This window comes from Acomys russatus, chromosome 20, assembly GCF_903995435.1.
Source record: "Acomys russatus chromosome 20, mAcoRus1.1, whole genome shotgun sequence".
NCBI classification, from domain to species: domain Eukaryota; kingdom Metazoa; phylum Chordata; class Mammalia; order Rodentia; family Muridae; genus Acomys; species Acomys russatus.
In genome coordinates, this window is record NC_067156.1 from 5,417,456 (window position 1) to 5,442,090 (window position 24,635).

General features: G+C 45.3%; 1 protein-coding gene across 3 annotated transcripts in view; it reads right to left on the reverse strand.

The window, feature by feature from the left end:
- Kctd1 (potassium channel tetramerization domain containing 1) overlaps nucleotides 1-24,635 on the reverse strand; it is a 196,480-nt gene that overhangs the window by 11,250 nt on the left and 160,595 nt on the right. For all 3 annotated transcript variants that reach the window (XM_051163018.1, XM_051163019.1, XM_051163017.1), the window contains exon 3: nucleotides 2,880-3,024. In XM_051163018.1, the coding sequence (XP_051018975.1) occupies nucleotides 2,880-3,024 (145 nt within the window). The remainder of the gene's footprint in view (nucleotides 1-2,879; nucleotides 3,025-24,635) is intronic.

Sequence of the window (24,635 nt, forward strand, 5' to 3'; positions counted from 1 at the left end):
CAGTTATGCTCCCTAGCAAACCTACAGGAAAGGGATAATGTCTCATTTGCCAGGACAGGAGGGAACATCTTGGCATGCTGCCGGCTCACACGGGCACCTGCACTCATGAGTCCCGTCAACTGTACTGTTGTCTGCGGTTTAATCTCATCAGGGCCACAGAGCTGAATGGTCACCTCGGCGCAACGCTTCTTCCACCTGCTTTCCCTCAGTTCCAGAACATTCTGTGATAGACAGCCCATCACCCAGCACTCCCAAAGGGAGCATTTCGAGGCCCCAAGACACAAGCATCTTTGCCTTTCTCCGAAAGCTTGGGCAATGAATAACCAAAGGGTTATAAATGACGGCATTATACAGATGCAAGCATTTGGTTTTCAGTTTAGGCCTATGTTTTTAAGAGAACTGTATAGTCTACTGCACTCAGCATTCGGCCTGCTGTAACTCCCATGTCCAAGTAAACATTTATCATACTGTACAATAGCCTATAGAAAAACCGATGTCTCTTTCTGTAAGAATATTGCCATGCAGCAAGTTAGCCAGGTTAGTACAACATACTTAGGATCAGATTCAAGAATGTCTATGGCTGAGATTTACTTTTGTTTCATTTATTTACTGCTTGTGTGGGAGTGTACGCGCATGCGCGCGCGCATGTGTGTGTGTGTGCGTACACGGAAGTGTGTGTATGGTAGTGTCTTCTACCAACCTCTACATTGTTATTGTTAGTTTTTGAGACAGCATCTCTCACTGAACCTGGCCCTCACCATTTTAGCTAGCCCAGCCAGCCACTGGAGTCACCTCCCTGTGCCCCTCCGCACCTGGCTTCTACGTGGAAACTGGAGGTCTGACCTCAGGTCTTAATGGCTTCACAGCAAGCACTTTACCCACTGGGCCTCCTCTCCAAGCCATGTGACCACATTTTAGGTGAACTGCTATAAACCAGCAGATCCCAAATTAGCAAGGGGCTCCAGAGGCGTCTCCTTCACACTCTCTTCTGCATTGGAAACTGTACGAACGTGCCATGGATTATTAGCCACATGGAACAGAGTTCCATCAGGGCATGCTTGTTTTACATGAAAAGCTATGCACTAAGGAGAGCGGTGGCTGCTGCTAGAATGTGCACGCCCCCTATGCCTCTCTCTGCAGTGAGCCCCGAGGCAGACTCATGGGCCCACTGCTGGAGGGGGGCAGGGGCAGCAGGAGCTCTGAGGGTTTCCCCAGGGTGCTCCCCTCACTTTAGATTCTGGGCTCTAAAGATTTGGCTAACGCATCATGGCTCTGAAGTGCAAGTGAACTGCTTCTGCGTCTTTTCAAACAGGCACAACATACATGATGTTTTCACTTAAATAGAAACACATTATGTATCATCTTATAACTTGCTATTGTCATTGAATAATAAAATTTTGGTTTCACACTGTATATCAAAAGATATAGATGAACCATACTCTTTAAAATTATTCCATAGTGTGTCTATTTTATAGCATTTCCAACCATTGGCTGTCTTTGAACTCCTTTTAGGTGTGTTGGCTTCTCCTATTGTAATCATGACTACCAGACAGCCTGTGTATACACACACTTTACATGCTTATCTGAATATCTATAGAAGATAAATTCATAAACATGAAATTGCTAGACAGCATGCACGGTTGAAATTTTGATAGCTATGGCTGAATTATCCTCCAAAAAGGTTTAATCATTTTTCCTCCCAGCCACGCTGTATGCTTTTCCACACTCTATCGATCTTTTTTAAAGTTTTAGTCAAGCTAATGTATAAAGGGGAACATATCATTTTATTTTTGTACCTTTGATACTAGAGGGAAATTGAATACCATTAAATATTTACTGACAAAATCTTTTTTCTCCCTTTGGGAAAATCTTGTTTATAGGTAGAAGTTTCCCCTATGTTGTTTATATACTTTTATAGATTTGAAGGAAGTCTTTTATGACGGGTATTAATCTTTTGCTGCAAATATTTCTTCCACTAAGACATCTTTTATTTGAACATGATCTCTTTGTTTCATAAGGATCTTTTTAAAAATCCCTTTGGGTATAAAAAGTCTTAAATATACCCTTCCTGCCTCAAAGTAAAAAATCCTTTTAAAATGTCTACTCTACACTTCTCATTAGGTTTAATGCTACCTGGACATTACAGTTTCTCTTGTGCTTTTTTTTCCTGTTAGACTGGTTGCTGTTCTATCGGTAGCACACTGGCTTTTGCAGACTGATTCTGAATTCAGATGTTTTAATAAGTTCTCTATTAGCTCTAGCAATATTCAGAATTAGTAGTTTAAAAAAAAAAAGATTTATTTCTTTATTATGTTTACAGTGTTCTGCCTGCAGCCTGCAGTCCAGAAGAGGGCACCAGATCTCATTACAGATGGTTGTGAGCCACCATGTGGTTGCTGGGAATTGAACTCAGGACCCTTTGGAAGAGCAGGCAGTGCTCTTAACCTCTGAGCCATCTCTCCAGGCCCCAGAATTAGTAGTTTCAAAACTCTCCTACTTAGAGAAACATTACCAGGCATAAAACTGCATTTTCATATATTCCCTTCTAACACTAACTTTTTCTACGTCTCTCTGTTCAAATGCCGTTGCCTCGCGGGATCCTGTTGCTGTGCTTGGCACCAACACTGCTGCTCGTTTACAGGGGAAAATTTGAATTTAACTAACTTCCTTTCAACTTACTAAAAGAAAGTATAATTCATTGATTTAAATCCCATACAACTTAAATGCCCAAATGCTCTGCTTCACAAAGATGATATGGCCACGCCAAGGGGGCTGCTGATGCCATTGGCACACCTGGCAAGGGTGTTGAACTAGAAACGGTTTTTGGAGCACATCAAAGCAAGTCACACATTTATTGTTAACATGGATTCCCTCCTCACCTTGAAATCATCGGGAATCAGGAGTTTTGATGTTCGTAGGAAATTCAAGATATATCTGAACATCTGCCCGTCTCTGTCGATGAAGTAGTGCTGCTTGAGGCTGTCCAGGACAATGGGCTCTGTACCATCAAAAAGCCTTCCGATTCTGTGGTGACAGAAAAGGGACAGTGAAGACAATTAGATCAGCTGCTTGCTCACTTCAGCTTTGAGTCAACGTCAATGGCAGCACTTCAGTTGACCGTTCAGATCAGCCACAGGCCTCTGAGAAGCCCTGCTCCCTGCTTGATAAGTATCTTAGGGTGAGAAAGTGTCTTAGACATGCGCCTTCATTCCCTGTGTCTCACCTGCAAAGGAAATGTTCCTGACGTGGTGATCACAGCAAGGGGCTGTCACTGTGACTGAAGATCTTACCTTTTCCCCAGTGTCACTTACTCTCAGCTATTTGCACAGTGTTACTGCTCCCATGTGGCTTTTAAGCCTATTGTACTTTTAAAGAGGTGTTGTTTTAAAGAAATGTATTTCAGCATTTTCCCCACTCATAGTCCCTGGGCTTCTAAAAATGCAGTAATAGAAAACACCAATATCTATTGTAAGAGTGAGCAGAGGGCTAGCTAGTGACGCTGAAGCACACCAGAAAACAGAATTATACGTCCTTTACCAGAGGCTCACTTGACTTCTCACTAATAGTATGGCTGGGCGCTTTGCTCAATTTTCTTAAATACTTTTTTCCTAATCTCATAACATGTCTATCCCAGTTATGGAATGCTATTTGTTGCTTTAAAAGTTATTTTGAAATAGTGCATTATCCAATCGTATGTCGAAATGTGACAAAGGTCACAGAAAATCAGGCGTTCTACCCCTTAAACAATGACAAGTCATATTTTCCTCTCCTCTGAAATGAGTCATGTGACTTTTTGTTTCAATAAGAGTATTTTAAAGATAATTCTAATGGTCACACCCTACCCAAAGGCAGATCAAAGAAAGCCACAGCATGGCTGCCTTTCTCAAGCTCGGTAAGTTTTTTGGCCGAACTTTGTATGAACTGAGCAAGATTATGTAGGGTGTCGATTATAATCACCCTGGGATTCTTTCGCTCTCTGTTACTTTTCATTCCTTTCTCATCGACACATCAAACAGGCAAATCCACCGAGTCACGGATAAGTTGTCTTTCCAGGCCAGCCTGCTGAAGGATGGGGAAAGAGTGAGGCTTGCCTCCCCTCGAAACACTTCACTCTTCACTGAAGAACATGATAAATGTGTGGCTGACAGGGAGAAGAGGAGGCTGTGCTCACTGGGCGCCTTTCACTGTCCTCAGCACTTTCTACATGTAAAAATCCATTATCCTCATCTTAATGATGAAGAGATTGGCTTGAAAGTACGAGGAACTGGCCCGACTAGTTGAGTAGTGATGGGGGACTTGGCTGCTGCTAGGAAGGGGCCTCCTGACACTCATGAGGATCAAAGAATTGCAACTGTGCAATGGACGCTTTTGGTTTAGAGTTGTTTCTGTCTATGTTTGTGGTTAGAACCTTATAATGAAGTCCAAGCCTTCATTAATTTAGGGGCCTGAAAGAAGTCAGTATCAATGGCTTCATCATTTTATTAAACAGAGATGAAAAGTATTTTATTTTAATTAAGGTCTACACTCTAGCACTCTTGAATACTCACGTAGAAACCTATGCCTGGAAGTGCATGGGCAAAGGATGAGCCACTAGTGGATGCCTGTATGAGAAGGGTGGAATAGGAATGTGGCTTGGCCACTTACTAGCTATAATCTGGATGCATGGCCTTCCTCGTCTCTCTAGTCCTTTAAAAAAAAATGATCATATTAAAAAAAAAAAAAAAAAAAGCCTTTTCTCCTTCTGGTTGATGACCAAAGCCCAGTAAGTCATAGTGACTCAGAAAGTACACAGGAACAGAGATACAACAAGAGACTAACCATTACTATATTAACTTATTAATAAATATAGGAATATAGATGTATATATAATAATTCTATATCCATTAATTTATTAAGCTTGACTTATGAAAGAAAAGGGACATTGGTGGCTTTCGTTCGATCTTTACAAATTAGGTAAAAAGCATCACTGAAAATTTTTAAGGTGTAAAAACCAAACGCATCCAAAAGAGGAAATATGCTATGGATGCACCAAAAGGTATCCTGGGAGTATGAGAAATTAAAAAAAAAGGAAAGAGGGAGGGAAGAAAAGCTGAGCAGCTGCAGCCCAGTCAGTGCAGGCCGGGGCCAGCGATGGAGGGACCAACCACCACGGCAGAAGAGGAAAGCCAGCCAGGGCTGCAAGGGGCAGGAAGACCCACGTCCAGCACCGAGGAGGCTCTCACCCTTAACGAATCCCCCTGCAGTGATCAAGTCACCTGCTGCTTGTCGGAACCTTTATTTAGATCTATGATCATGATGTGGAGGAGCACTGGGCAACCGGAACCGGAAGAGAATAGGGCCACTTCCGGGAAGAACAAGGTAGATAGAGCAGGAGGGCCTCCAAGGAACAGGAAGTAGCAAAGGCCAGGCTGATGGAAGTGTTCCCTGGTGTCCAGGGGCACAGAAGGGCATGTACCTTTGGATGGAGGAAGGTCATGGGAAACTGTGGGCTGTGTAGGGCAGAAAGGGCGATAGAGAAAGGGTCAGGGCTGTGGAAAGAATGTGAGAGGACTGGAAAGGGGGCTGAGGCTTTGGACACACATTCCAGGCCAAGGTGAAAGCCCTCACAAGCGGAAGGAAGTTCCCGAGCTCGGCAAATGTTAGAAATGAAAGGAGACCGCAGTCCTTCACTTCCTTCAACCCCGGAGGGGGAACGTTGCGAAGCAGAAGGGAAGAAAAGGAGGTACCAGCAACCGGAAGCTGCTGTCTCCTGGTGGGCTTTGAGATGGGGCAGATTGTGCTGTGGAAAAGCATTGCTTGGTTAAGAAAATGAGCGGAGAAATGGACAGGGCTGTGTTTCTCCGGGACGCATGAATGGGGCCACAAATCACCCTGCAGTGATGTGTAAACGCTGCTGCCTGGAAACTATGTGGGAACGATTACAATGTACGGACCTTGGAGAACATTCCTGGTTTCCAACTGACCAAGACCAAGCTGGCTCCAGATGATGTCCCGCTGGAGTTTTCTTTCTCTCCCTTTTAAACATATATATTCAGTGAACCAAATGGCACTGCTGAGGACGACTTCACGATGCTTTCAAGGCTAATAACATTTTATGTCTTCTTAAAAAAAAAAAACCCAAATCTCTTTTGGATAATTTCAGTGTCGCAGCAAAGCAGACGGAATAATATAATGAAGCTTGTAAGTGAAAACACTGCCACCACTGGTTTCAAAAATCTCTCAGTGCTTAATTAACCCTTTCCAGGTCCTATACTCAGGCCTCGATGGCCCTTACTGGGAGTTTTGAAGTAAATCTCAAACATCATATCATTTTTATCCCAATATTTATTTCAGCAATTGCTAAAATCTGAAGCAAACAATGTTGGATATTCTTCTTCTTTGGTGCTTTTTCATGCGAGCCTTCTTGATTGCTCTTGCTTAGTGCTGGGGGCGGGGGAGTGCTTACTGTGGAAGTCAGGCTCCTATGGGTGAGAAGTTAGTCTGGTTTCCCCCTTCACCTGGCACAGTTGTGTTACACACAGTGTGCATTATGAATAGGGAAGGGCTAAGATCTGACTTCCCTGGCTCTGTATGGATCCGCCCTTAGAACTGTTTTCTTCGGTATTCATTCATATATGGCACCGGGCTTCTGTAATTTCCTGACTCTCTTTCTTAACAGTTTCCCTTTCCTTCACTCTCGTGTAATCATTTAGTTATCCATTGAATATCTGCTGAGCCTAACTTATACCGGTAACAGGTAGGGGTGTGGGAGGGTGTGAGTAAGACACAGTCCCTGCTTTTGTGGAATTTAATAGTCTGTGTGGCTAGAAGGTCAACTGCAGCCCGGCCGGGTGAATCATTATATGTGGTGCAGACAGCGAGGGTACAAAGGCGGTGCACCTAACCCACTAATCTGTGAGCTCCTACGGAAGAGAGCCAGGGCTCACTGGAGTCCTGAGGGGGGAGGAAGTTAGTCAAGTGCAGGGCTAGGAGGGGAGGGTGGGACAGGGCACAGGAGACTGAAGTCTGTAGGCTTGAAGCTGGGAATGCTTCCTGTGTGACTTCTGTGTTGAATCAGGTGGACGGAAGCAACAGCAGACCTACAGCGAAGAGCCTGGAACATCAGGAGGTGGAATGGAGACATGTTTTGCGGGTGAGGGGGAACCGATGGCAGATTGTTTTCTTAGGAACCTTAAGGGGAAGAGCAAATTTAGAAGCAAGACACGTGTTTGAAGCTATACATCCTCGCAGACATAGTTCCTCCGAACTCTGTGTCCTGTGCTTGCTTTTCCATGTCATGTATGTGCTGGGGTGGTTCCCAGCCCTGGCTGGCAATGGACATCCCTAGTGAGCCTTTAAAAAATACTGGCCTCAGCTCCTCTCTCCCCCATTATTGTGATGGAGTTAAGAATAAGGCTTAAGAAGAATGGGGAGATAGAAGGACCCAGAGGTCCAGGAAGTCCATTAGGAGACCATAAAGGCTGGCGGATCTGAACCCAGGGGGACCTGCACAAACTGCTGTACCAACCAAGGACAGTGCATGCGGTGAACCTAGACCCCCATTCAGATCTAGCCAATGGACAGCGCATTCTCCACGGTTGTGTGGAGAGCAGGGACTGCCTCTGACATGAACTCTGGTGCCCCCTACTTGACCACTTCCTCTTGGTGGGGAGGTCTGGTGGCACTTAGAGGAAGGGGAAGCAGGCTATCCGAATTAGACTGTGGTCAGATGGTAGGGGAGGAGGGCTCCTTCTGTCACAGGTCTAGGGGAGGGGAATAGGGTGAAAGAGAGAGGGAGGGTGAGAACGGGGAGATACAGTGAGAGGATAACAATCAGGATGTAATCTGAATAAATTATTTTTGAAAAAAGAATAAGGCCTAAATGGCCGTAGTTTTTTAAAGCTTTCCAAGTTGGTGTCTTCATTTGTTTGTGAGACAGGCTCCCATCATGTAGGCCAGGTTGGCCTCAAACTCAGAGATCTGCTTGCCTCTGCCTCCCTCCCAAGTGCGGGGATTAAAGGTGTGTGCCACTCCCACCACATTGGACAACCTTGAACTTTGATCTTCCTTCTTCCACTGCCCAAATGCCAGGATTACAGGTGTGCACACCACAGGGAATTAGCGTGAAGGAGGAAGGGCAGAGACTAGAGAGAGAGCAAGTCATGTCTGCCCGCAGAGCCTTCAGTTAGTCATTTGGTCATCTTGAACTGCCACAGCCCTCACTCAAGACAGCTGATGATGCTTCTGAAAAAGAAAGACCTGACCCAGTTCAACCTCTTGTTTTATAAACGTAGCAGTAGTCATAAATATACCTTTCTGGGAGACACAGTTGAGTAGACACAGAGTTTCTTTAAATCTCATGTTATTGCCCTGTGGTGGTCAGGAGAGACAGGCACATCCAAACCCCTGGAGGGCTACCACTCTGAGGCTAGTTACTGGGAGTGGGTGCCATCCCTTAACGACCTTACAATGACCCCACAGGTGGCCTTAGCTTCTCATCTCTCAGGTGAGGAGACAGGCCAGATGTTAAGTCACCTGACCAAAGGGACCATATTTAAATGACAGAACTCAGGTGACAACCTTGGTCTCTGACTTAAAAGCTTTTCTTGATAGCTACATAGACCACCTCTTCGTTTATGCTTGGAAAAAAAATCAGATTCTTTATGAAATGTACAATTGCTACAGCTTGATAAGGCATTATAGCCCAAGATAATATGTTATCTATTGTGTAGGGAAAATAATTTACTTGATATCTGGAATATAAAAAGCTGAGATGTGGGGCTTCTATCAAGATCAGTGAAAGAAATAGTGTGCTACGAAGGCCCCACATTCCGAGTCAAACGAAACTAAAATCAAACTCTCAGGGGTGCCTGAGGTCACTGCCAATACAGTTAGCAGACGTGTGAAGGAGGGCACGTAGGGACGGGGACTGAGTATTGGCAGGACAGTGAAAACTGCTCCTGGGAGGCGGAACATACAACCGACTCCATGGCTCACTTACTTTGTCACCACTACCCTAGGACACACAGAATCTGGAATGTTCTGGATTTATGGCTTTTCAGCTGTGGAAACTCAAGTTGGGGAGGTCCTCATCCCTTCTGAGGCCACCTTCTGCTTCCAGTTCTCCACACTCTCCTTCCCACAATACCTGGTAGACACCTGGTCATATTCTGCTTCCAGATGTGGAGCTGGACACCATGGCTCTGTTTACCTAGGGACACATGGCATAACCTCTCTAGCTCTCCTAACCCCGGCTGCCCTGGTAGCTAGAGGGAATGATTTTCTGTGGTTTCTGTAGGATGGACTTGAGCAGGGAGGGTGGGAAAAACCCTGGAGGAATGAAATGCTAAGGCTGACCAAGAGGCAATCAGGACAGAAGAACACTGGGTTGGCACTTACACCCATGCAGGACCTTATGCCAACAAGTGCCCTCACTTCTCAGCTCTAAGGAAAGCAAGGAGAGAAAGATCCATTTAGTTTCTGGTCCAGATTTATTTTACCGGCTACCAGATTCAGAGGCAACTCTCAAACGACCTCTTTAGCATGTAAGGATATTGTAAAGCTGTAAGTAGTAGCTATTAGTTGAAAACTGCGATGGTGGAAGTGTAGCTTAACAGAAAATCTGTCATGAGTCTACCACCTAATGGGGCATTAAAAAGAAACTCCATTTTGGATATGAAAAAGCTACCCCATGCCCCCATCACACACTGCCAAAGGTGCGTGTGTTGGAGGCTTGGTCCCTAGCTGGTGAGGCACTACTGAGAAGGAATTGGGCAGATGCGGTGCTAACATCACCACCATATGAATGAGTTCACAGGCAAATGGGCTATGAAGAAGAAGTGCGACCCGGCTGGAGGAAGTGGTGAGGTCCCTGGGGATGTGGCCCTGAAGTGGCATATCTGCCCCTGGGCCCTTCTTTCTCTGCCCCTGGGTACCATGAGGGAACCAGTTTGCCCCATCACATGCTCCTCACTATGATTCTGTGCCTCTCGTCAGCCTAAAAGGAATGATGTCAGCTACTGAATGCCAGAGTGAGCCTTTCAGCCTGTGAGATGCAGCTACGGCTGGGGTTCATGACACAGGCACATGAAGCTGCAGCACAGAGCACATGCAGCTTAATCTACTTCTTTTAAAAAAAAGATTTATTTTATGTTTATGAGTACATTGTCTTTATGCACACCAGAAGAGGGCACTGTATTACAGATGGTTGTGAGCCACCATGTGGTGGCTGGGAATTGAACTCAGGACCTTCAGAAGAGCAGTCAGTGCTCTTAACCACTGAGCCATCTCCCCAGCCCCTTAATCTACTTCTTATGTCTTCTGTCTTGGCTTCCCAGCCGAATTTCTTTCCTAATATTTGAAACCTGAGATAGGTGTCAAGCAGGGTAGAGGGATGGGTAAAGCGTCTACACCTATGTGTCCATAAACAATTGTGTGTGTGTGTGCGTTTGTGTGTGTGTGTTCTAAGTGTAGTGGACACCGTCACAACAGGGGTTAGCTAGCCTCAGAACATCAGGGAGATAAGCACACAGGAGCAGAGAAGATGACATGTGATCAAAGGATTCCTTCCTCTCCTTTCCGCTGAGATCAGAGGACAGAAAGAGGGAGTCAATGAAGAGAAATGCTACATTAATAATGGCTGTGCCATTTAGTACAGGATAAACATACTACAATGTGCAGACCCGAAGAAGATAAGTAACAAGGAGGACCCAAGGGAGGACGGAGGATGCGCAAGTTTCACTCAGAAGGGGAAATAGAGTAGATAGAGGAAGTGGTTGAAGACAGAAAATAAGGTAGGAGAGGGTAGGCAGAGAGAAATAAGGGTGGCGATCAGACATGGGGGGAGCCGGGGCGGGAGGACAGGAGGCCTTTAGAAAAAAGACAAACTGTGGGTGGGAACGTCTCTGTGACAAGCTGGAGACCTAAGTCAGAATAGGCCTCTGGGAGGATATGAGGGGAATTCTATATGAGACCTCTAGTAGCAGGGGCCATGGACACTGAAGAGGACACCCTCTAACTAGGCAAGACTCCTAGTGGAGGGGTGAGAACGCCAACCCACCCACAAAAACTTTGATCCAAAACTCAACCTGCCTACAAGACATGCAGGGATAAAGATAGAACAGATAGAGCAGGGATTGAGGGAATGTGCAACCAATGCCAGGTCCAACCCAAAACCCAATTCATGGAAGAAAGCCAACCTTGACACTATTAGTGATACTCTGCTATGTTTGCAGTCAGGAGCCCATCACAGTTGTCTTCTGAGAGCTCCGCTCAGCAACAGTTTGAAACAGATGCTGAGACTCACAGACAACATTGGGCAAAACATAGGGAATCTAGTGGAAAAGGGGAGCAGAATGATAAAAGGACCTAGAGATGATAAGAGCTCTACAAAAAGACCAACAGAGCCAGCTAACCAGGGTCCAGAGGCACCTGTGGAGTCTGAAGCACCAACCAAGGACCATGCATGGACTGCACCTAGGTCTTCTACATAGTTGTAGCCTATGGGCAGCTCAGGCTTCATGTGGGTCCACTAGTAAGAGGAGCAGGGGTGGGTGAGTGGAGGGGGAGGGGAATACCTGTCTCTGATACAGACTCTGTTGCCTGCTTTCTTTCCTTTTTTTTTTTTTTTGCCATTGCTTATTTTATCTTTTGTTTCTAATTTTTTTACACATATATTTATATTACTAAACACACATATATAATAAACTACCTACAGCAAGAAGAACCATAAAATGATAACTGTTGCCAGCTTTTCAATCACTTCCCCCTGCTGGACTGCCTTGTCAGGCCACAGGGGAAGAGGACAAACTCAGGTCCTGATGCAGGTCCTTGATGAGCTAGGGTATGTGGGTAAGGGGGTGGCTCCCCTTTTCAAGGGAATAGGGTAGGGGGAGGGAGGAAGACTGGGAAGAGAGGAGAGAAGGGGCTATGGACAGGATGTAAAGAGAAAAAAATAAATTAATTAATAAAAAGGAAAAAATAATAATGGCTATGCTTCAAACATGGTGTTAAGTTGACTGTGGGACTCCATGGCATCGTGGCACTACGATGGACTATATTTCTTGAAACTGTGAGCCAAAATAAGCCCTTCAGGAATGAAGGAAGAAAGGAAAATGTCACCCTGAATGACCATTTTCTTTGCTTGAAATTAAATGTTGTTTATGATCATTCAGTGTTCTGGAATAATTCGTTAATGTTTCCAGTCTTGGGAGATTTCATGTTTTGTGACTACAGATAAAAATTGATTTAGATCTTGTTATAGAAATGGATAGAAGTAATTTAAGTGAAGAAAGAAAACAATTTAAGTAAAAACCAAAGCAAATTGTATCTACTTTCGGGAAGCTGTGCTTCCAGTACCTGTTCCCTGGGGCAGCATCATTTTCTTAGGTGATATATGCAACAGCAGAGGAGAAACAGAGGCTCATTTAGAACACATGAACAACAGGGTATGTGCAGTGCCAGTACGCTCAGCATTTTAGAGAATCGGTCCTAAAACCGATGGCTCAGGGTAGGCCAAGGCCACTGAGCTACGACTTAAATCTACAAGAATTTTTAAATGCTTTTATTATTGCTGTTGTGTTTGCATCTCCACACATGTGCCTAACTGTCCTCACTTGCAACGTGGGGATAAGCAATACATGGTCCATGCCAGGAGCCCTCCTCTGTCGCTCTCCGCCTTACTTTTTGAGGCCCAGGTCCCTTGCGGAATCTTCAGCTCGCTGACTAGGCTGTGTGGTGAGCAGGCTCTAGGCGCCTGGCTGTCTCAACTTCCTAGTGCTAGTGCTACAGGTATTCACTGCCTTGCTGGCTTTGGTATGTGGGTGCTGAGGACCCATCTTCAGGCCCTTGTGTGTCTGCACAGCAGGTAGTTTACCCACTAAGTCACCTTCCCAGCACTTCAGGGAGTTTAGATTTGTTGCTGTTGTTGTTTTAGTGAGACTGCCTACTTTGCAGGCGAGGTTACTGTAGTAAGCTATTATAAATAATGAAGCCAGAACTCCCACAAGGCAGCTGGACTACAGAGCCTGGCTTGGACTCTCTCCTTTACTGCACCGTGCCCTCCTGCCAGAGGCTCAGCAACTGCTGGAGATGCCCGTTGTTAGAAGATTAAGTGCTGTGTCCCCAACCAGAATGCTTGCCATTCAGCATCAGGCTGAACTGGAAATTTTGTTTTGTTTTGTTTTGTTTTGTTTTTCGAGACAGGGTTTCTCTGTGATAGCCTTGGCTGTCCTCGACTCACTCTGTAGACCAGGCTGGCCTCGAACTTGCAGAGATCCGCCTGCCTCTGTCTCCCGTGTACTTGGATTTAAGGTGTGCGCCACCACTGCCCAGCACTTTAAGATCCCCAGTGCTTACTCCTGGTTCAAGCACGTTTTAAATGGTTTCTAGAACAAATGGCTGTTTTTCTCAGATGAGCCATGCCTTTTCCTGGAGCCCAGCTGGCTATCTTCAGTGAACACAGTCTGTGTAGGTTTTTGCCTTGCTTTCTGTGTGCGCAGGCCAGCGTGAACATGTGCGCATGCGCGTGGCTCCGCAGCCGCCCCCTTCCACCTCCCGACAGTCTGCTCTATATTTAGAGGTATTTTTGACACACTCCTTAGGCTTTGCTCTTGATTTAAGAACCCTAGAATATGTTTTCCATTTTACAGTAATAATCCCTATTCAGAGGAGAAAATGCTATAATAGCTAACACTTACTGAGAGTGTGTTCAACATTCTGCTGAAAATTTTACAGATTATCTGCCTGAATCCTCACTATGGTGATACTAAGTATATAAAATGCCTAATACAAGGAACATTTTGATGGTAGCGGCGGAGAAACTGAGCCGCAGTGCCGAGAAATAGCTGATGAGGGTGCTGAGCTGGTGGGGTCTGCTTTCCACAAGAGTGAGAGGGAGCCAGTCCATCTTTGAACTGCCCCAAGCCCCTCTACTGCCCAAATCATTCAAGCACACTAAAATGTCAAGTGAGGGATACAGGGTATTTGAGTCTTTACTGAATATTTGCAAAGACCAGGGAGCTTCAATTCCCAGCACTACAAAACAAACAAAAGAAAACAAAAAAGCCAAACAAAAGGGCTACAATGCCTGTGTCAGAGCCCCCGGCCGTCTTGTACTTGTGTTTTTCCTCCACCACCCTTCTTCTTTTCTTGGACCCTAAATCTCTTCTTCCTCTCCCCTCTTCCTCCTCCTTACCCTCCCTCTCTCTCCATGCTTTCAAATCCTCATGCCCAGCATGCCCTGTATGCAAGTCAAGCACTCTGCCACCAAACTGCATTGCTACGCCTTCACATTTCTCGAGACAGGAAACTTTGGCTCATGTCCTGGGTGACTCTGAGTTGTGCTTGATTTATCCCAGGTCTTCTTTATCAGGACAAACCCAACTGCCACACTGCAGAACGTGAAGCCATGTCCTTGAGTCTCCTCCATGTCTAGCAAACCCCTGGGCCCATCCCCTGGGACTGCTCCTGGTAGGCGGCCCCCCGGCCCCTCAGTCTTCATGCTTTGTGACCGCCAGTGAGGGTAGGCTGTGGAGTGGCGTTGTGCCCACGCTTCCTTTGTTGTCCCGCTATTCCAGACTGTTGGAAATCACTTACAATATGCCACAGTCATCGCTTCACATAAACGCACGTCGTATTGATCACACGAGAGGACGATGGCCAAGCCAGCATTTCTATTTTCAACTTAACAGTTTTCCCCACTTGTGATCATGCCAGCAAAACAGTGGCTTATAATGAAAGTATTTAAATCTTTTGCTTAGTATGTTTAAGTGAAAAATCCAGAAGCTTAACAGAGTTTAATGAAAAAGAACCAGAAACTCCCAAGAATCCATGTTAAGGCTATGTTAACATCTTCAGGAAGACGGAGCAAGTAAGTGGATCCACCTTGACTCGTGTGCACTGCTTTCTTACTCTCCCATGATCAAAGACACAAATGCACACACCTTCTATTTGCATAAATACCACACATGTACACAAATGCATGCACAGCATACAGGCCACACACATATACCCATACACAAAACATACATAAATTTACACATATCATGTGCATGAATAACACACACATACATACAAAAATACATGCTTATTCACATGCATACATGCCACACAAATACACAAATATATACACCATATGTATAAATACCACACATATACATAAGTTCATGCATATAAACATGCATACTTGTCATAAACAAATATAAATGCACACGCAGACATGCATATGCCGCACACATACACAAATTCATGCATATAGACAAAGGCATGCACGAGTACATACACACATGTACACTGTCTTAATTAAGGTTACGGTTGCTGTGATGAAACAGCATCATCAAAGGGACTTGGGGAGAAAACGGTTTATTTTGCTTACACTTCCAGATCACTGTTCACCATCAGAGGAAGTCAGGACAGGAACTCAAACGGCAGGAACCTGGAGGCAGGAGCTGAGGCAGAGGCCGTGGAGGGTGCTGCTTACTGGCTTGCTCAGCCTGCTTCTTACAGAACCCAGGACCACCAGCCCCAAGGGTGGCATCATCCACAACAGGCTGGGCCTTCCCCCATCAACCACAAAGGAAGCGAATGCCTCACAGCTGGACCCTATGGAATCATTTTCTTGACTGAGGTTTTCTCTTCGGATAACCTTAGCTGTGTCAAGGTGACATAAAACTACCCAGTACATATACAAATACACCACCACACAAAACTTCATTACTACCATTATTCAAAAGTTTATACATCAAAAGTCTGATTCAAATATCAAAAGGTGGTGGAATGAATGGAAATGAATTCATTCTGTGATTGTAAGACTTTAGAGTGATGAAGAAGTTAAAAACCCCATTCAGAACTGGGCTGTCCAGCAATGCCACCTCCGGCTTGTGAGTTGTGCCTCCTTAAGAGAGAGAAAAAGCTGAAAACTGAAATTCATGCCATGAAGTCAGTAGCACATAGGCATGTTAAAAGGCGTGCTGAACACTCTTGTCACCCAACAGCCTTCTCAGAATGTCCAGTTGCCACGGGATGTGCTTGTTTGGCTACACACTCTCTGAGGCTTTGTATTTCCAGACTATGTTGTGCATGTACTTAGTAGTCACCAACTCAAAGTGTCATGTGAAAAAAAATATGACCTGTAGAGCCAGGTGTGGTGGGCCATGCCTGTAGTCTCAGCACTTGGAGGCCAGCCTCAGGTACAAAAGAAGTTCGAGCTGGTGTTGGCTCATAATGAGACCTTGTGTTAACTGCTCCCTCACACACACACACAAAAAGTCCCTATCTGCTCATGATTTAAAGACAAGTGTTACTGTTGTATGCTGGGGAGACACCCAAGAAGGCTGTTGACAGCTTTCTCTCTTAGGCAGCAGCAGGACCAATAGCGCTTGCTCTGGAGGTGTCTGTCTTGGGCTCCCTACTGGGCCTTCGCTTGGTTTACACAGTTCAAAGTTCCGGGGTCTGCTCAAACTACTGCACCAACCAAGGACAATACATGCAGTAAACATTTAACCCCTACTCAGATCTAGCCAATGGACAAGACATTCTCCATAGCTGTGTGGAGAGTGAGGACTGACTCTGACATGAACTCTGGTGCCCCCTATTTGACCACTTCCCCTTGGTGGGGAGGCCTGGTGGCGCTCAGAGAAAGAATAGGAAGGCTATCAAGATGAGACTTGACAGGCTGTGACCATATGGTGGGGGAGGAGGTCCCCCTCTGTTACAGACCTGGGGGAGCGGAATAGGATGAAAGAGGAAGGGAGGGAACGGGAACTGGAGGAGACAAGCAAAGGGATAACAATTGAGATGTAATCTGAATATAATAATAATAATAATAATAATAATAATAATAATAATAATAGTAATAATAATAATAATGATGATGAATTCCCCCAGTGGTGGCATGCCAGTCCTGGAGCACAGTGGGCAAAAGATGCATCTCTAGATAATTCTCCTTAAGCCCTCCAACCTCAAAAACCAGAACCAAGCCCCGACCTGCTGCAGACAAGCCAAAGAAGTGCAGAACATGTTTCCGGCGAGGAACAAGAGCTTGGCACTTCCTTTCCGGCTCCTGGTGGTCCCACCCTGAGGTGACAGTGTTGGGCAGCTGACATAACTGCTTCCTTTGACTTGTTCTTCCATCTCCCTATACAGGCATCCTGAGTAAGGAGGAAGTGCTTTTGCCAAGTTGGGAATCTCTGAGGCAGCAAGCTCCTCCTGAGCCTACCCACCAGGCCCTGTTCCTGGGGAGGAAGCTGTTGCTCTTCTGTCCAGCTTTCTGACACCCCAGCCACCTCAGTGCGATGGTGGAGGAAGGGACGTACTTTATCTGAACACAGTTCCATGAGTTTGTTTGGTTGCTATGACCTTTAGCCCAATAATTTAAAGGCATCTAATAATTCTCTTTCTGAATTTTCCCTCACGCCAGTGCATTCCTTACATGATAAATTATCAAAATGCTGAGGTTTGGGTTGAGGCCCCCTTCCTTAAGGTGCTTAAGGAGTATAGATTAATGAGCTGGTCTTACGGTACTCCTTAAAGAGAAAAGAAAGAGTGGGCACCTAGGCATGCAACTCAGTTGGTTGGTGCTTGCCTAGCATACCCAAGGGCCTAGGACCAACCCCCAGCCCCACATACACACCCATAATCTCAACATTCAAGTAGAGGCTGGAAGATTCAGGTGGGAGAGGGTTATCCTGGGCTATACAGCCTACTTTATCTGAGGCCCTGAAGACAGCAGTGAGAGAGGACCTCTCTTGTTACCTTTTCTATGGATTGAGCTGTTTTTTTGTTTTGTTTTGTTTTTTGGGTTATGGTTTTTTGGGACAGGGTTTCTCTGTGTAGCCTTGGCTGTTCTGGACTCTCTTTGTAGACCAGGCTGACCTCGAACTGAGAGATCTGCCTCCTCTGCCTCCCAAGTGCTGGGAGTAAAGGCATGTGCCACCACACCCAGCTGGGATTGAACTGTTTTGAGACCAGGACAGTTTCAGGTTTAGACATCCTCGGGGATGGCCTTCTGGGTTGTTTTTCAAGATCAATGTTGGGATGGGGTGGGGGACACTGAGTGTGATGAGGCTGGGCGTCGACCTGGAGCTCCCTAAGTTCAAACCAAAGAAACAAGATAGAGCGAGCTCAAGGTCACCTTTCTGAAATAAAGCCTACTCAACCTGTATGCTTTGCCGTTGCTGAAAAGTCATGGTGCCCTGTGAGGTACTCAACCAAGCTTCTCAACAAGGATCAAAAGAGATAAAGCACAATGTCATTTCTAAGCCACCCGACACTGGCATTTATTAGCAACCTGAAGGCATTGTTCAGGGCCAGTGTCACATGGTGTTGAATCCCTGTTTTGTTTCAATGTGCATGTGCATGCATTCACGTGTGGGTGTGCACACAGAGGTCAGCTAAAGCCAAGTTGTTTGCGATGGGTGTTTTCTTTGTTACTTGCACGCCAGGTTGGCTGGACGGACAGCCCCTTGGGTCCACTGTGGCTGCTTTGCATCTCAGGTCTACGACCCCACCTGCTTTTTCCCTGTGATCTCTGGGAACTCCCAGTCAGGCCTTCATGCTTGCACGAGAGCATTTTACCCACCGAGCCTCCTCCTCGGCCCTAATATTGTCTCCTGATTAAGTTCAACAACTCACTCTTCCAGATGTGGGGCAATGGCTTCCTTTCCCACCTTCAGAATGAGGAGCTTTGGGGTATCTGCCCTAGGATGAAGATTCAGTGTAAGCTCACACCCTATAAGAGCATGCCTGACTTCCCACATTCTCTCAGGGTCCCCAGCAGGAACATGGGGGGCAGTGTGTACCTACTTCTTCCAGCTGTTGGCACAAAGTGCTGCCGCTTTTGCAAGCATCTTGCAATTTATCTCCCAAAAGCAGGACACTGACAACATAGCCAATCAAAGCAACGCATTCTAAATTCTTAATTAAATATTTTTTTTAACAGGTGACATATATGACAACAGATAACAATTTGGCCAATGTAGTGTGTAGAGAACTTCTTTTTTTCTAGCACATCTATGGCCTGAATGTGCCTGGTCTTGTCTTTTTCTTTAGTCCTTTATAAAAATTTCACGATACGCCAATTGTGCATTGTACAATTCTACATAAGAATGCTGTCCACAGGATATACGATATATTCAGCATATTCTCGCTACCCATGCACCCAGCCATCCCCACACTCATCCTCTTCTTAGTCCCCTGTTTCCTGTCATATACACATACATGATTTTATGCATATAAAATCCAGACAGCTCAATGATGGAAAACATGATCTGTGCATGGAACACTGTTTTCATCCTAACACAGTGGATCCCTGGGATGCCTTTTAATGTAACTTTATAATACTATCTATGGGTGATTTCCTTTCTAAAGAAAATTAATTGATTAACTAATTAATTAGTATATTCATTTTCATGACACTAGCTTCCCTATGTTGCAGAGGCTGGTTCTGAATTCCTGGGTTGTCTTAACCTCACAAGAAGCTGGGACTACAAGGTTCAACTTCGTGGCTGACTAACAATGTCGAACTTTAAGTTTATACTGATATGCCTGGATATGAACAAACGCTTTCTGTTTGGAAATATTTGCCTCCAAAGGACTCCATCTTAGGCCTGTCCTCCATCTTAGCACAGAGGGCTTCAGTTCTCCCAGGGAGGGGGTGGGGTAATCACCAGGACAATGGGAACACCCATTAGCCACGGACAGACAGATGTTCCCAGTCTCAAGACAGATGCTGTTGCTTCCTCTTCCTGCTGACTTCCTGGGCCTTATCACATCCTGCTGGCTCCAGCCTGGTTAGAAATAGTGAGTCCATCAGACCAGTCTGATGGTCTGACCAGTCCAGATAAGACTGCCCCTCCCCCCTTTCTGCTTATGGTTTTTGCTTTACAAAGACTAACAATCTTGTTCTGAGTCCCAGTTCCAACTCCCAAGTTCAGAGCTGCGGCCCTGGCTGTCAGTACCTGCTGCCTGGAAAATAAACCTTTTCCTCCACTATAAGGTGTCCTTGGTGTTTTGTTTGCACAACCCCAGACCCAAAAAGACACACTCGCCATGAAGCCACACGGCAGAGGTATAATGTGACAGAGGCATGCTTGTTCCCCAAAGGAGAGCTCTCTTGTGTGGTGTTAACTGTGGCAGCCTGGGAGGGTGACATAAGAACGACCAGAAGACACATGAATAAGTCGGTGGGGTGTAGTAATTCTTACATTCAATGATTCCTATATGACAAAAGGGTAGTTGGATTATTTGGAAATTCATGTAAATATTTATTTCTTTATTTTAAATTACTATTATATATATATGTAATGATGTGTGTGAGAGAATGGAGTATGTACATTCATGCCACATTGTGCATGTGGAGGTCAGAGGACAACGTAAAATTGTTTTTCTTTATTCTTGAGAATTTCATTATGTATAAAATGAAATATATCCCCCATTTCTCTCCTCCAATTTCCCCATTTCCCCTCATTCCCCTCCCTAACTTTACCACGTATATTTACATGTATAAAATAGCAGATATAGAATATGTATATGTAAAATATATTTATATATAGAATATGAATATGCACATGTGTATATGTAAATACATATATACATATACATATATAACCCACCAGGACCAGACAGTGGTGCCCATACGTGCGTGGATATTGGAGTATGGTAGCACTAGGGTTCGGTAATTCTATCAGTAGCCACATCTTCAGAAAAGAGTAGTTTTCCACCCCTCAGAAGCTATCAGCTGCCAGCAAACAAAGAGTTCACTTGGGAGTCAGATCTCTCCTTTTATTGACGGTTCTGGGCATTCAGCTTGGGTCACCATGCTTTGCATAGCCTTCATCCACTGAGCCATCTCACTGGTCCTAAATGCTTTCATATTGGCGGCTTCTTCTTCTTCTTCTTCTTCTTCTTCTTCTTCTTCTTCTTCTTCTTCTTCTTCTTCTTCTTCCTCCTCCTCCTCCTCCTCCTTCTCCTCTTCCTCCTCCTCCTCCTTCTCCTCTTCCTCCTCCTCCTCCTCCTCCTCCTCTTCCTCCTCCTCCTCCTCCCCCCCATAAACCCTCTCCATATCCATACATGTGACTGGCAGAAACAACAGGGTTTGTACAAACCACAGTTGGTCCCTGAAGAACAGTATCCGAAATCTATAGACTGAGCTGCATGAAGGAAGCATTTAAAAACTGAAGCTTCTTCAATGACATTGTTCTCAGGAATACAGTGAGATGGGCCATATTTTTCACATATTAACCTTGTTCGGAAATTACTCAAATGAATTAATCTTCAAACAGACGAATATGCCAGATGTTTGTTATAAGTTTTTTTTTCTTGTATGATGAGAATAAACATGGAAATACTGAAAACAGTCAAAATAACCTTGACATTCTCAGGGACACTGAGAAATCTTTGTGTCCCAAGCAGTATGATTCATGGCATAATAAGAAAAGCCTGGTTTTAGCCAGGTGCGGTGGTGCATGCCTTTAATCCCAGCACTCGGGAGGCAGAGGAAGAGGCACACATCTGCAGCCCCAGTGCGGGGATTGGAAGAGACCTGAGTGTCTAAGGGGCAATGCTGGCCAGAAAGTGGAGGCAACCGAGCAAGCTCCAGGTCCAGCGAGAGACCCTGTCTCAAAGACCCTGAGGCTAGATTGCCATGGGCCCCGCGGGAAGACCTACTACCATCATCATTCTATGAAATGAACAGAGCAATAAAATGACTCCTACTGACATTGTTACCCCCAGAGATCAGGGCCCCACTCGACCGTATCAAAGAGGCTTCCTCTTGCAGTAAATGGTAATTAACATAGGAACCTATAACTGGTCAGGGCCCTGAGAGGAAATACCTTTAGCATGCTGTGCCCTAAACAGGATGGCTACATCACGGTTGGGCATGGTGGAGCATACCTGTAACCCCAGCACTTGAGAGGTGGATGAGGGAGGATCATGAATGTATGGCTATGTGTGCTACACAAACGATTGAGCCAGCCTGGGCTATGTGAGACACTGTCTTATAAGACGGAAATAAAATAAAAGATTACTGCACAGGATAAATAGTTCCTCTGGGGAATTAACTTGCCCCCTATATTAAACCTAAGGATGATTTTTATCTTCACATAGTTATTTCTCCCCCAAGAAACATCTTTACATATCTGAAAAGCATTAAGTAGGATATCCAGCTTGCACTTTACACTTAGAAGGGGAACTTTGCTACTGTACCATCCTGGGTCATATCTGCTTTGTTTGTCCCCAGTGTCCTGTGAAGCATGGGTAGGGGAAGGAACCCAGCACACATGTGTAGTGCGCTACAGGCCCCGGCTGAGGCAGCTCCCCTCACCATGTGCTGGTGGAAGGGAAACAAAAGATGGTGTTCAGTGTCCATCAGAGTGTGGTGGGGAGAGGCATACACACCATGCTGGTCTTCTCTCTAAATAATGCTTTAAGACAAGTGGAGAGTGGGGTCTGACTTTCACACGAACTCTGGTGCCCCATATTTGACCACATCCCCTGGATGAGGAGGCCTGGTGGCACTCAGAGGAAGGATAGCAGGCTACCAAGAAGACACTTGATACCTATGAGCATATACAGGGAGAGGAGGTCCCCCTCAGTCACAGTCATAGGGGAGGGGAGTAAGGGGAAAATGGGAGGGAGGGAGGGAGGAATGGGAGGATACAAGGGATGGGATAACAATTGAGATGTAATATGAATAAATTAATAAAATATGTTTTTTAAAAAAGACAAGACTCTCCAAATCCGAGCGCACTGAAAGCGAGGCCCGCCTTGTTCCCCGGTGGCAGAGGAGCCCTGCGGTTGTCCGGCACCTGCTAGTGAAGGCTTATTCTCCCAGCACTAAACAAAAAATAACGCAGGTTCACTGTTTAAACTGGGTCTTTTCAACTTCTCATTTGTTCACCCACCTCCTAGAGGAGCAACAGTGGTAAAATGCAAGATGCTAAAAGGAAGAGAGGTGACAAGGTAGCATCTCCCCATCATGCTTGGGAAACCCCATACCTCCCATTTCTAGGGCCTTGCCTCTCCCAAAGGCCTGGTTCCTCCAGGATGCTCTCCTTTCCCTCCCTCTCTGCTGACACTCCATGGCCGACCTACCCTGAGATACTTCAACACAGGCACTGAGTTATCCAACCCGTGCATCACAAAAGCAGGCCATAACAAAACAGCTAAGTCACTAGTGTGCAATAACTTCAGGGGGTTTTGTTTTGCTTTGTTTTTCTGTCTTTTTTTTTCTTTTTTAAAGGAAGAGTCTCTCTACAAGGCCCAGGCAGGCCTCATCTGGGATCCTCCTGTCTCTGCCTCCTGTGACCTTGGATTACAGCTATATGCCACCCAGCCTGGCTCCATGCAGCAATTCTGAAGAAAATCTTGGCGAACCATTTGGCAACTCAGATGAATCCACTGTAAAAGCATTTATTTTTTGAGGTCTTTGAAACATAGGCTTATATGATAACATAGTGGGACCCATGTCTAGGAGTGCAAACATCAAAACAGGAGGCACTAAGTTGGGAAAGGTGACATCACAGAATCCCCAGGCTTACCAAAGGAGTCCAGAAAGTTCCCTAGGCTGGGATGCAAGTGCACAGAAATGAAAACATTGGTTTCGATTGTCTTCAGAACATGGGTTTCAAAGATCCTTTTATTTTAGGGTTTTTAAAAAATTATTGTATTTAAAATTATGTGTATATGTCTGTGTTCCTGTGTACGTTCATGTGTGAGCTCAGGTGCCTGTGGAACCCAGAATAGGTATTGGATCCTCTGGAGTTTATGAACCACACAGCATGACTGTAGGGACCCAAACCCAGGTCCTCTGGAAGAGCAGGAAGTGCTCTTAACAACTGGGCCACCTGCCCAGCTCTGTATTTTAGGCGGTTTTGCTTTAAGACAGGGTACAAATGTATGTAACAGAGTGACCTGGAACTCATAATCCTGGCCTCTCTAATGCTCTTGTATTAGACCTATCTGTCTTCCCCCTCACTGTGGCTCCACAGAAACGATCCTGTAATGTCTAAGGCACGTGAGAGTGATGCTCGCCAGAAGAGAGATCTCTGCTGGCGAGGCACACATGCTTGGCTCCTCCATCCTAGAGCTCTCAATGCACACACCCATTGGGCGGTCATGGGCGTCGACTCCAAGGCTGTAAAGGGAGTCTCTTGAGTTTGTAGTTACCCACATATCCGTGTATGCTCAGTAACTCGGCAACTATTTTGGAAAGATACCCATTTAGCATAATCGACTTACGTGGGAGTTAACTCATGTACTGGGTTTAAAATATACAAAAGTCCTGTCAAGCCGTCAGCTCGGATGGCTCCGGCAGCTGAAACTCACGAGTTCCCTGGCAGACAGTGAGTCTTTCCACAGAGACCCCCACTTTATTACCACCTTGCAGATCCTGCTAATTATTTATTTCGCCTACTTCCCCCGCTTGAAAGAGTTCAAATCTGAAGAAGTATAAACAGAGCACTGCAAAAATTGCTTTTGCTACAAGGGACAGTAATGGATGCGAAAGACCCAACTTTGAACTCAAGACAGGTTTTTCTTAAAATGATTACCGAATGTATGTTTACCATGCACATATGCCAAGAGCAGATCTTTGGGATGCTATGTTATTAATTTGGCATGTGGTTTAATAAACAAATTATTGCAATATTTAAATCTTT